This window comes from Mesoplodon mirus (genome assembly GCF_964341445.2).
Source record: "Mesoplodon mirus genome assembly, chromosome: 2".
Taxonomy (NCBI): Eukaryota; Metazoa; Chordata; class Mammalia; order Artiodactyla; family Ziphiidae; genus Mesoplodon; species Mesoplodon mirus.
Window position 1 is genome coordinate 105,199,150 of NC_138977.1, and position 12,425 is coordinate 105,211,574.

At 34.5% G+C, this 12,425-nt stretch overlaps 1 protein-coding gene across 1 annotated transcript; it reads left to right on the forward strand.

The window, feature by feature from the left end:
- Positions 1-1,453: 1,453 nt before the first annotated feature.
- Positions 1,454-7,066, forward strand: LOC309812461 (odontogenic ameloblast-associated protein-like; the record flags this gene model as incomplete). Its single annotated transcript, XM_082636252.1, has 7 exons — positions 1,454-1,782; positions 2,217-2,264; positions 4,346-4,450; positions 5,281-5,328; positions 6,143-6,214; positions 6,640-6,801; positions 7,037-7,066. The coding sequence occupies exons 1-7, from the start codon at positions 1,510-1,512 to the stop codon at positions 7,064-7,066; spliced, it is 738 nt and encodes a 245-aa protein (XP_082492378.1). The 5' UTR covers positions 1,454-1,509.
- Positions 7,067-12,425: the final 5,359 nt, after the last annotated feature.

Below are 12,425 nucleotides of genomic sequence, written 5' to 3' on the forward strand. Positions count from 1 at the left end.
GAATGAGTTCTGTTACAGATATTTATAAATGTACCTTTTTTATTTTAAATCCTAATATATAAGTAAATACTGTAAAATTCCACCAACTACCCTTCTGATTGAACAATACTAGCTAATTTACTGTTATCATGATTTTTACATAGAAAATCTTTTTTAAAGCTAAGCTTCACAACGTGTTTTCTAGATATTTCATCTGAAAATGAAAACTATAATTTTTCTTGGGATACTGGGAGCCACAATGTCAGCCCCGGTAAGTGATGTCATGGTACAATTGAAATCATTGTGTGAAACCCATAACAAGACTTCTTTTACCATTTCTTTTTGTTTGTTTGTTTGTTTTGTTTAGCTTCTTCCACAGCGCCTTATGTCTGCAAGCAACAGCAATGAGGTTAGTTTAAATACTTAAAACAATGTCCCCCGTTTTTTTATTTCTTTGTTTTATAGAAACACAGTGGGGAAGAGATAAAAAGCTTTCTGTTGATTTATCCTGCAATTCTCCCCACTAGCTCTTTATATCCAAATGCGTTTCCAATGTTTATGTTTGTTTTGTATACCAAGTTGTTTCTAGAATATTACTTTGCCTCCCTTGTTTGATTGCAAATTCTTTAAAAGCAGAGACAGATTCTTGTATACCTTTTTGTTCTAATAACACCTGATATGGTGTAAATAGGAGTTTAAGAGCATAAAATGACTAACTAGATCACTGGAATGGGCTAAAGTTGTGCAAACTCATATACAGCAAGGGAGAGGTAGTTAAATCCTAACCGCTAATCACTGTCATTTATTTTAAGCTTAGTGAGAAAACATCTCACCTTTAACAGGAAATTATGATCAGCTAGCTCTGACTTGTGCTATATTTGTAGTAAACATTCTTAATAGTTTTAGCATGTTTAGTAATCTTGTTTTCATATTATCTTTCCTTCTCTAGTTACTTCTGAATCTTAATAATGCTCAGCTTCAGCCACTATGGCTTCAGGTACCCCTACCTCAATAATTATTTCAAGAATACATTTCTGCCACTCATTTCTTGTGGTACTTGGTACGAGAACAAAATGTTTTCTGATTCTATTTCTAAAATCTTAATTTTTTAAATTATGAATTTGTCCTATATATTCTAACTACCATTTGTTTGAAGACTAAACTAAAAACTATAATCGGGTGAACACTTATTTATTGAGAACTTGTTATATGCCAGGCACAAAGTCTCATAACTATGAGATATTTAAATTAACCATTTTACACAAAATCATACACAGCTATGTGGTAAAAAAAAAAAAGAGAGAGATTTGAAACCAGTCTGGCAACTGCAAAAACTGTAGCCTTTATCTACCTAATTCTGCCCCATATGTCACATTATGAACACTGGGGATTTAGCATTGTTCCTGCTGCTTGCATGGCTCACAATGTGCCAGGATCTGCCTTTTTTTTTATAATGGAGCAATGGAAATATAGAAATTGTTTACATTTTGTCTCCTTTTTGCTCAGGAGTGATTGTAAATTCTTTTTGAAATGAAAGAGAAATGCTTCCTTTCTTTTGTGTCTTCCCAGGGTCCATTTAATTCATGGATTCCTCCTTTCCCTGAGATTCTACAACAGCAGCAGCAGGCTCAAATTCCAGGACTCTCCCGATTCTCTTTATCAACTCTCGACCGGTTTGCTGGACTGGTCCCAAATCAGATACCCTTCCCAGGACAGGTCAGTTTTGCCCAAGAAACCCAGGCAGGACGGCTGGACTCCTCACAGCCTCAAACACCACCACAGACTCAACAGGGCTCTAATAACGTAAGTCGAGCCTCTTCCATCTTGTTACCCAGAAGAGAGATAATGCACATGGAATGTGAAAAAGAATATGAACCAGCTTTGAAATAAGACAGGAGTTATTGAGCAAGAATTCTTTCTCATAATATGTTTCTACCATCACTGGAAGTAATTCCTTATCTTTCTGATTTCTGCCATAAAAAATGTTATTTAAGTCAGCAGTCTAGGACAAATCAAAAGTGTTAAAACATGTCTTGGAAAGGATAACTAGGGAAATATCATCTTTAAAAAAAGGGCAATTTGCATTAATGATGGTACACACAATAGATGACCTTTTGTCATCATAGAAGTCTGCTAATACAAATTATACATTTATATGGCTAGGTCTAAAGAAAACAGCTCTGGAATTTTAAATTAAAAAGTCAAGTATAACTTTTTTATAATTCCTTTTTTGGCAGGTTATGCCCTCTGTGTTCTCCCTCAAAATGCCTCATCAACAAGCACAGGTAAATGAAAGGAATGTCATCACTCCTATACAGAGATTGCTGTATACCCTCTCCATTGAATGCTTCTTCTATATTTATAGCTCTGATTCTTATAGCAGGGCTACAAACATGTACAGTACTATCACGATCTAGATACCACCACTGCTGGGCTGGTAACAGTTTGTTAATATTAGGCTCACTTAAGAGTTCCAAAAGAAAGACCAGCTGAGACTCTTCAGGACCCCTGAGTTTCCAGAACATTACTGTGTTGGGAATTAAAGAGCTCACTAAGCCTTAGGTTATGTCCTCTCTGCACCTAGAATGCTGGCATTTGGTAAAAACTCTGGAGAAATACCATGCGCTGACTTTGCCCAACCCTAAATTTTGGTTCAGAAAAAGATGCATTAATCTGTTAAAATACCATATGATACAGAGAGAATTTTTCTGAGTTATGCTCAAAATATTTCCAGGTTGTTGTATATTTTCAGTTTAACTCCAATATTACAGTCAAATGGTGGTGATTTCCATTAAATAACAGAACCTTTAAAAAATGAATGCAAACTAGTAAGAATTGTTAAAATAATATAGAAAACCCTCTTAATGTTTGGCTAGTTAATTTTATAATATCCTGGGCTCAAAGAAATAGGGACATGGATAAATGATATTATTCACCAGCAGAATATTGACCGTTTTGTAAAACAGTACACCACTTGGCTTTAGTGTAATCATAATTATGTAATTTTGTCCACCTCTATTATAAAACAAAAGTTACCTCTAGACATTATCTCATTCTATGCCACAGCATTTAGAGAGTTAGATACCTGACAAGTGGAATTACTTCATTTTAAGGATCAAGAAACTAAGTCTTTATGAGATTAAGTTCCCAATCTTAATGAAAATAAATAGCTGAGTTAGAATATAATTCTTCACCCTTCCTTTAACCACCTAACCAGTGGCTCTACAGCCTGGCTTTGCATTAGAATCTCTAGTGATGATTTTGAAAATTACAAATGCCTGTACCCTGCCCCACACCTAATGAATCAAAACCCCATGAGTAGATCAAAACTGATTATCTGTTAAAATGTTCAATTAGTGTTTTTGATTGTTAGCCAGGGTGAAGAACCACTGTACAAAATATACCTCTTCTCAAACCACAGTTATCGTTTTTTTAGCTCTTATATCCAATAGGTCTCATTTAATTATACAAGGAAAGAAAATAGCACACAAAACCCCATGTATGTACAATGATCCTCATTTTCTATAAACACATATGCATATACAGACATAAGTGCAAGCCAATACATGATAATGTGGGTGGTGAAATTGCAGGTGATTTTATTTGTTCCTTGCCTATTTCTGGATTTTTGAAGTATTCTACAATACTTATGGACTGTTTTAATAAAATGGCAATTATTAAAGGAAATACATTCCTGAGAATTCATTCATTATGGTAGAATTTCTAATACCATGTTCTGCAGAATACACAGTCTCAAAAAAATATATGGAGGGCTTCCCTGGTGGCACAGTGGTTGAGAGTCCGCCTGCCGATTCAGGGGACGTGGGTTCGTGCCCCAGTACAGGAAGATCCTACATGCTGTGGAGCGGCTGGGCCCGTGAGCCATGGTCGCTGAGCCTGCGTGTCCGGAGCCTGTGCTCCACAACAGGAGAGGCCACAGCAGTGAGAGGCCCGCGTACCACAATATATATATATATATATATATATATATATATATATATATATATATATATATATATATATATATATATATATATATATATATGGAAAATGCTGCACAGGCTGTCTTCTTAGATATTTGCAAAGTAATTTATATATAAAGTCCAAGGTGCCCATTTTAAAAAGCCTGTTATAAGTTGAATTCACTACTTCCTAATGTGTCTGACCAAGCAACATTGAAACAAAGTCCAGTGTCACTTGCAATACAAGTTTACTCTAAAGTTTGGGAAGGACTGCTTTATGTGTTCTTTTGTTCATAAAATTGCTAAATACAAATCAGCTTTAATACAATATTGATATTAGAGAGTATTTTGTTTTAAGTCTTGCACTAAAGGAAGCTTTTCTGTACTTTTCTGTTTACAAATAGATGCTTCTGTACTACCCAGTTTACATGCTCCTACCCTGGGAACAGCCTCAACAAACAGTTGTACAGTCATCTCTGCAAACCGGACAGCTGCTGTTTGAGGAGCAGGTACTACAGGTGTTTGATTTTAGTTTGACTAGTTCCACCTGAGAATAAAGAAGATAAGGTAAATTTTCAGAGAAGAGAATATCTAATTATATTTAGTGCAAGAACTCAACAGCTTGAACTGGTGGTCATAAAAGGATATAGTGCTTTTTTTAACATGTCACTAATTTGGAAATATACTCCAAGGCTGAATTTTGAAAGAATAAAGTCAGTGAATGGACTTCAGTCAAATCAGAGGCCAAAATCTGAATCATATTGGAAAATGAAGTTTTCTAATTTTTAAAGATCTACCAGCATCCCTTTTCTCATATACATGTGGCTATTATTTTTTTAAACAGCTACCATGATACAAAGCACTTATGATCACCAGATCTTGAGGTAAAATTAGGTAACATTATTTTGAGTTTTGTGGACCTGCAATAAATTGGTAGAATTCTAAAATAAATTCAGGTGTCTCATACATAACTAGATTTTAATTAGAATGGAAATTAGTTTGTTTTTTAAATTTATCATCACTTAAGTCTTGCCTAACCAATTAGAGAAAACTGAAAATTATGCTTTAAATGACTGGTAGTAGTACTTCCAACGAAGTCATATTAATTTAAAGAGAAAGGGAGAGTTTTACCCCAGAAATCATATGGTGGTAAAAGGATGCTTGGTAATTTAACAATAATTTTTACCACCTAGAACATATACACTTTCAAAAAAGTCTTTACTATGGTATAAGATATATATATATATACATATATATATATATTTCAGTAATCATTTACCACCACATTATGACACAAATCATCAGAGCAAACCTAATGCATTTTTCTAAATTCTGACAGATGCCATTCTATACTGAATTTGGATATATTCCACAAAAAGCAGAACCTGTAAGTAAATGTATACCTTTCACTAAAAAAAAAAAAAAAAAAAAAAAACTTTTGAAACTACTTGCTTCACAAACTATTAAATCTATCAATGCCCTTTAGCCAAAAACCACCAGGAACACATCCCTAGTTGGACAAAATTGGATTTATCCACTCATTGTAACAAGGGAGAACACACACCATGGAGAACTGTGGGGTGTCTTAACAGGAAGGTATTAGAATGACTTCTTACAGGGTCTGGTCTTGTGCCAGGTGATTTTGGGAAGAGTTAAAGGAGTGATGGTTCACCTTGGATTGGGTGTTCTCAAGTAGTGGGGGTAGTTCTGTGATTGGGTAACTTTCCAATTCTTACCTAGAAGGTAAGAACAATGGAGAGAGGCAAAGGCTGTGACTGGTAAAGAAACAGGAATTATTCAGATTAGCCAGGACCTAAGGATGCCTGGTATTTCATGCCTTGCACAGGGACCTTGCTTTGGACAAGACTACAAAGTGGTGTTGTTTTTATTGTACTTCATCATGTTCAGATGCGACCTTGTCTGATGTTGGTGTTCTGTAGGATTGTTAATGTACAATAGGACAACATGAAGGTCCAGAATAGAATGTCAGGACAGCTCCTGAAAACACTGCAGCAGAGCTATTGTGTCAGTCCATTTTCTCAGAGTCAGGAGCTGCTTTTCTCTTTCTCCAATCTAAATTATTTTGTTTGTTTTTAAGAAGCTAATTGAAGAAGTTGGGAAGGGTTTAACTGCCTTAGGTGCAAAACAATATATTTTATCAATTAATAATTTAGACTTTTTTAAGCTTTACAATTTTTCAGGTTATGCCGAGAGGACAGCAGCAACCAGCCTTTGATCCCTTCCTAGGCACAGCTCCTGAAATTGCTGTGATGGTAAGTTTCCTTACCACACTTTGCTAGCTACTGTAAATCAGCAACTGACAAGTTACAGGTCCCTGCAGTACTGTTCATTTTAATGAAAATGTTATTATTCCACACAATTATTACTCCTTCCCCCTGTAATCTTTTTCCAAGCAAGATTCAATTCACTCAGCTCATCAAATATTTATTGAGGATTACTATATGCCAGATACTCTCCTTAGGTACACTCATTTAAAGTCAGGTATTAAGACACATCCATGTTTGCTGGCATATATTCATAGTCTTTCTAAAGGATAGATTATAATCTAGAAAATTAATAAAGGTATTTACTTCTCAAATAAAATCCTTGCTTTGCCTCTCAATCCTATTGCTTTATATTCTTCCCAATTTTGACCTTGTCCTTGAACCTGTAACCAATTTTTTTTTCACCCTTATAGCCAGCAGGAGGAGTGTCACCATATTTACAAAAAGAAATGATAAATTTTAAGCACGCCAATACAGGAATTTTCATTCCTTCAACTTCACAAAAACCCAGCACAACAAATTTTTTTACTTCTGCTATGGACACAACTATTACCCCAGAACTCATGGAAAAGAAGGTAGAGTAATCAAAGATTCATTTTATGTAAGAAATTGATGTCTAATAGAAAGTATAAAGTTAGTGCTTAATTTATAGGACTTAGTCATGGAAATAATGACAGTTAAGATATAGTAGAATATATGGTCTTAACTTTGAATAGGTTAATAATAATTGCTTACAGATAATCAATTAATCAGAATATAATTTAATTTTGATTTAATAAGAGCTTCTTATGCATATCATTTTTTCACTAGGCCAAGACCAATAGCCTAAAGGAACCATAAGATGTTGTCCTAATCATTCAGAATTTGGGGTAGGTATTTGCTAAGAGACATGCCTTAAGTACCATGACATGTTGTAAATTAAAAGAAAAAAATTATAAGGAGAACTAATGAAAAGGTGTACAACAAAATAAAAAAAAAATACAAAGCTACTAATAATTAAGATACTTTAGCAATTTTTTAAAAATCAAAATAAATTTTTGAGGATCATGTCTGCCTATGCCATAAATTGGCATAAACTCTTAAAACACAAATAGTAAATATACTAGGTCCATGTAAAAGACATTCAATAGATACTATATACAAAGTCAGTTCTCCCAAATCAACACTTCACTTTGCAAGCTAAAAGTTGTAATAATGCCAATACATCTGTATTAGTTTGGAATGAAATAAAGTCTCAAAGTGATAAAAACTTTGTACAATCACATGGAAATTTTAAATTCCATGATTTTTATTTTAAATATAATTTTAATTAATTACCTGTCCTAATGGGCTTGGTTGGCTATGAGGGTAGTGTGTGTTTGATAGAAGGGCAGATTGGGATGACTCCAAGAAGTAAAAAATGCACACTAAAAAGCAAACAAAAAACAATTAAAAAAAAAAAGAAGCTAACAATTTGGCATGAAATGGAAAAGTAAAAGGCAAAGATTTTTGAAACCTCCTCCCTGCTGCCTATGAGTCTCTTCTGATTTTTCCTTCTGTGAAAATGAATACTTAACATTCTTCAGATTTAAAAAAAACCTATGAAATTACAGCCAGAAGTGAATAGTGTGAGCACCTCTTTAGAAGTCTCTTCTGTAATGTAACATTTCATTCAATGCAAGTTTCAAGCTTTTTAATCAGAAATACTAAAGGGATTTCAGTAGAGTGTGACCTTCTGCACCAATGCCAGAAAAGTATTTTATTTCTTTTTAAGCAATTTAGAAAAATCTAGGAAATTTTACAGAAGACAGTCTAATGGTATTAAAATGGTCTTTTATTTTATTTTTCAGAGAAAAGATGTGGCAGTGCCTTGGATATCATTTTAGGCTATTTACTTCCTCAATGTTAACATCAGGTCTTTGAAAAATATAAAATATTTTGGCTCTTCTCCTGAACTTCCTTTTACTTATAAATAGTATTATACTCTTTAAATGTCACAGAAAAGTAATGCAATCACTTAATAAGCCTTAGCTTTACAAAATTGTATTTCTTTTCAAATATCCTGTCATTGCATAATCTGGAAAGTAACAACAACGAGAATAAAACAAATATCACTGAATGAATTGTATAATTGCATTAATAAAGGAAGGCTCTGGAAAATGGTGGCATCAATGAGAATAAAGACATCCTGTCGGGCTTCCCTGGTGGCGCAGTGGTTGGGAGTCCGCCTGCCGATGCAGGGGACGCGGGTTCATGCCCCGGTCCGGGAAGATCCACATGCCGCAGAGCGACTGGGCCCGTGAGCCATGGCCGTTGAGCCTGTGCCTCCGGGGCCTGTGCTCCACAGTGGGAGAGGCCACAACAGTTAGAGGCCCACATACCGAAAAAAAAAAAAAAAGACATCCTGTCATTGGATTTACAAGTGTGGTGATTGACACTAATGAACTAAAGTATGTACTTAACTTTCACATATCATGTCATTATTCCTCCCAGGTCCCTTCAGCTAGATTCCTTCTGATGCACTCCCTATTAAAATCAAAATTATTTGGTGGCAGATGTCATTAAGTGCACACTCCCAATATGACACAGATACACGGAAAGATGGCTGTCATCACCCAAAAGGATAGCTCCCCAGGAAGATGTATACTGGTTTGGAGAAGCAACATCTAGTACAAAATAGGGCACAGATTCTGGATTTCATCAGATGTGGCTTTCATTATGGCTTTCAACCTTCAGCAAGTCACCTAACCTGAGTCTCAGTTTTCTGGTGTAAAACAGAGATAACAATATTTACCTTTTCAAACTTTCTGAAAGGACTACATGAAATAACACAAGTAAGATATCTGGTTCATACGAAGTATGGCCGTCCCTTGAGCAACACAGGTTTGAACTGTGGGGATACAGTTATACGTGGATTTTTTTCAATAAATACCTCCAACCATACTATACGATCTGCAGTTGGTTGAATCCTCGGATGAGGAACCACAGATGTGGAGTGCCAGCTGTAAATTTATACATGGATCTTTGACTGTGTGCAGGTCGGTGTTCCTAACTCCCACTTTGTTCAAGAGTCAACTGTACTCAGAAAATGTTAATTTTCTCCCTTCACTTGTGATTATGGAAGTACTTCTTAGTTATTTTCTCAGCTTTGAACTTTCAGGTGAAATTCGGAGAAAACAAAAATTGACATTCAATATACTTCACGTATTTGTATGTAGATGTGTATTGATGTGTGTGAAACTATGTGTATGACAAGGAAAATGAATGAATGAGTGAATAAATAAATGAATGAACATGTATTAGGTGGTTTCAAGCAAATTTGGTTAATATTTTACTTTAAAGTTGATCACAATTCCTAGAATCATATCTTTTTCCAGCACTTAGTAATGTTATGACCCTGGAATATGTTACTTACCCTATAGAATAGTAACCCAATAATCACCTATTCTACCTTCATCTTATACATTGTCTTTTTTTCCCCTAAATTGGTGAGTTGAAAGTAATTCTGAGTAATTGACGGACCTCTTAATGTTGGACATGACATGGGGAGTCAAACAACGAGATGTCTGTTCAAACACACGTTTGGCACTTAGGAACATGGTAATTCATGCTGAATGTTTAGAAAACATTCTGGAACATAGCAAGTATTCCACCTCTCTTTTTAAGGAGGAGGAGAAAGGGGATGGTCAAAGACTAAAGAAGAGAAATGAGCACAACATAGCTCTTCTATTTGAAGGTACAGTGAAGAGAAGCAGAACTCAGGAAAAACCACAAAGCTCAAAGCATCATGCTATAATTGTCAAGAACTTGGCAGTATTAGGGGTTACAATAATAAATGCTTTGAAAATTACACAAGTTATATAAACACAATATTAACATATAAAAGCATTAAATAGATAAGTTCTACATAAATAAAATAATGCAAAGATAAACATTGAGAAGTTCCTTCAAGAATAAATATTTTGATAAAAACATTAATATTAAGTTAAGCATGGCAAATTTATTTCTTTATTCTAGGCAATATTAAAAGGACCTTATTACTCTGGATGGTTTTTAAAAATCCAATTTAGTGACTCAGCTTAAAAACTTTCTGTATCTCAGACTGTTCAGTATCTAATCTGTTTCAGGAAGATGTTAAGTCTTAGTAAGGTATTCTTGAGCAACAACTATGTTTGAAAACATGAATACTGTAATCACTATCAGTGAAATATTCTATATTTTCACACTACTTTATATAAGAGCTTTAAACTCTATCATTTTTGTTAATAAGTTTAGGAAGACAAGAGTGTACAGTTAATGGAAATATTGCCAGGATACGTGCAAAGAACTATGTTTTATGTTTCTGTTTGTTTTAACCCTGGCATCCAAATCTCTCCATCCCATGCCAGTGTAAGAAAGGCAAAGCAGAAAAAGCAGTTCAATTTTGAACAGATCTAACCAGAAAAACTTTATGTAGAATAATTTCTCTAGAATCAGCATTGCTTATAGTTGATAATCCACACTTTAGCCTCAAAACTTTCCCTACCAACCTTCACCACTGGCTGCTTCCTATCTAAATATATTATAACAGCATTAGTTCAAGACTGACGTACAGAACCCATGGGTGTTCTCACCTCCAATAATGCTTACACAACCAATCCATCATCAGAGTCTCATCATACTTTTAAATGTATAGTTTAAGTTTGATGAGTTTGATTTACATATACACATGTACATACATATACATATAAATGTGTATACTTTAGAACTATCACCCCATCAAGTTGCAGAACATTTCCACCACTCCACCTTCCTTCTCTTTTCTGGTTAATCTAGTCTCCCCATTCTCATGCCAAGCTACTACTTTCAAAAATAAAATTTCTATCACCATGTATTAATTTTGCTTGTTCTGGAACTTTATATAAATTAAATCATACACTATGTATTCTTTTGTTTGTTTTTTTGTTTTGTTTTGTATGTTCAAATTGCTTTTTTTTTTAGTATAGTTTTTAGCACTTGTTATCATGGGTGGATTTGTTTTTTTGGTTTGGTTTCTCTCTTCTTTCTTTCTTTTTTCTAATTTTTTAAATATTTTTATTACTTTATACAGTTTGTATTCCTTTGTGGCAGCTTCTTTCACTCAGTATAATGCTTTTGTGATTCATTCACGTTATTGCTTAAATTGTATGTTACATTATACGAATATACTACAGTTTATTTATTCTCCTACTGAAGAACGTCTGGGTTGTTTCTAATTATTTACCATTAGGAATAACAATGCTATGAACATTCCTGTACAAGTCCTTTTGTAAACATATGGTTTCATTTCTCTTGAGTAAATACCACAAAGTGGAGATAAATCATAGGGTAAGTTTTTTATAAGTAACTGCTAAGTAGTTTCTAATGTGGCTGTAACATTTTATACTCTGGTCAGCAATGTGTCACAATTCTAATTCCTGCACCTTCTGGCCAACATTTAGAATTGTATTTTTAAATCATTTCCATGAGTTCCTCTTCTATGAAACATCCCTTCAAAATTAACTTTCACAAAGTTTGACCTCTACCCTCTCTTCTCTCTCAGAAACCACTGCATGAACATTTCTATTGTTGTGACTTTAATAATAATAATAAACATATATAAGTTATCCCTGACTCCTAAATCTGTTCCTCAACCTAATATATTAAGCTGTTCAGTCTATATCTACCCTAACATATTACATATTTTGCAGCTTTAATTTGCATTTGCCTGATGACTAATAATATGTTGTTTTTCTATGCTTACTGACAATTAGTATATCTTTATTTATTTATTTTATTATTATTTTTTTTTTTTTGCAGTACGCAGGCCTCTCACTGTTGTGGCCTCTCCTGTTGCGGAGCACAGGCTCTGGACGCGCAGGCTCAGCGGCCATGGCTCACGGGCTTAGCTGCTCTGTGGCATGTGGGCTCTTCCCGGACCGGGGCACGAACCTGTGTCCCCTGCATTGGCAGGCGGATTCTCAACCACTGAGCCACCAGGGAAGCCCTATTTTTTGAATCAATTTTTCAATCATATTCTTATGATTGATTTGTAAGAGCTTTTTACATATTCTGGATAACATACTTGTCCCAATAAATGTTATTGTGAATACTTTTTCCAGTCTGTAGCTTGTTTTTTCATTCATTTCTTAGCGTGGTTTTTGAGGATTGGATTTTTTTTTTTTGGCATAGTTAAATTCGTCAGTTTTTGAAGGTTAGTGTC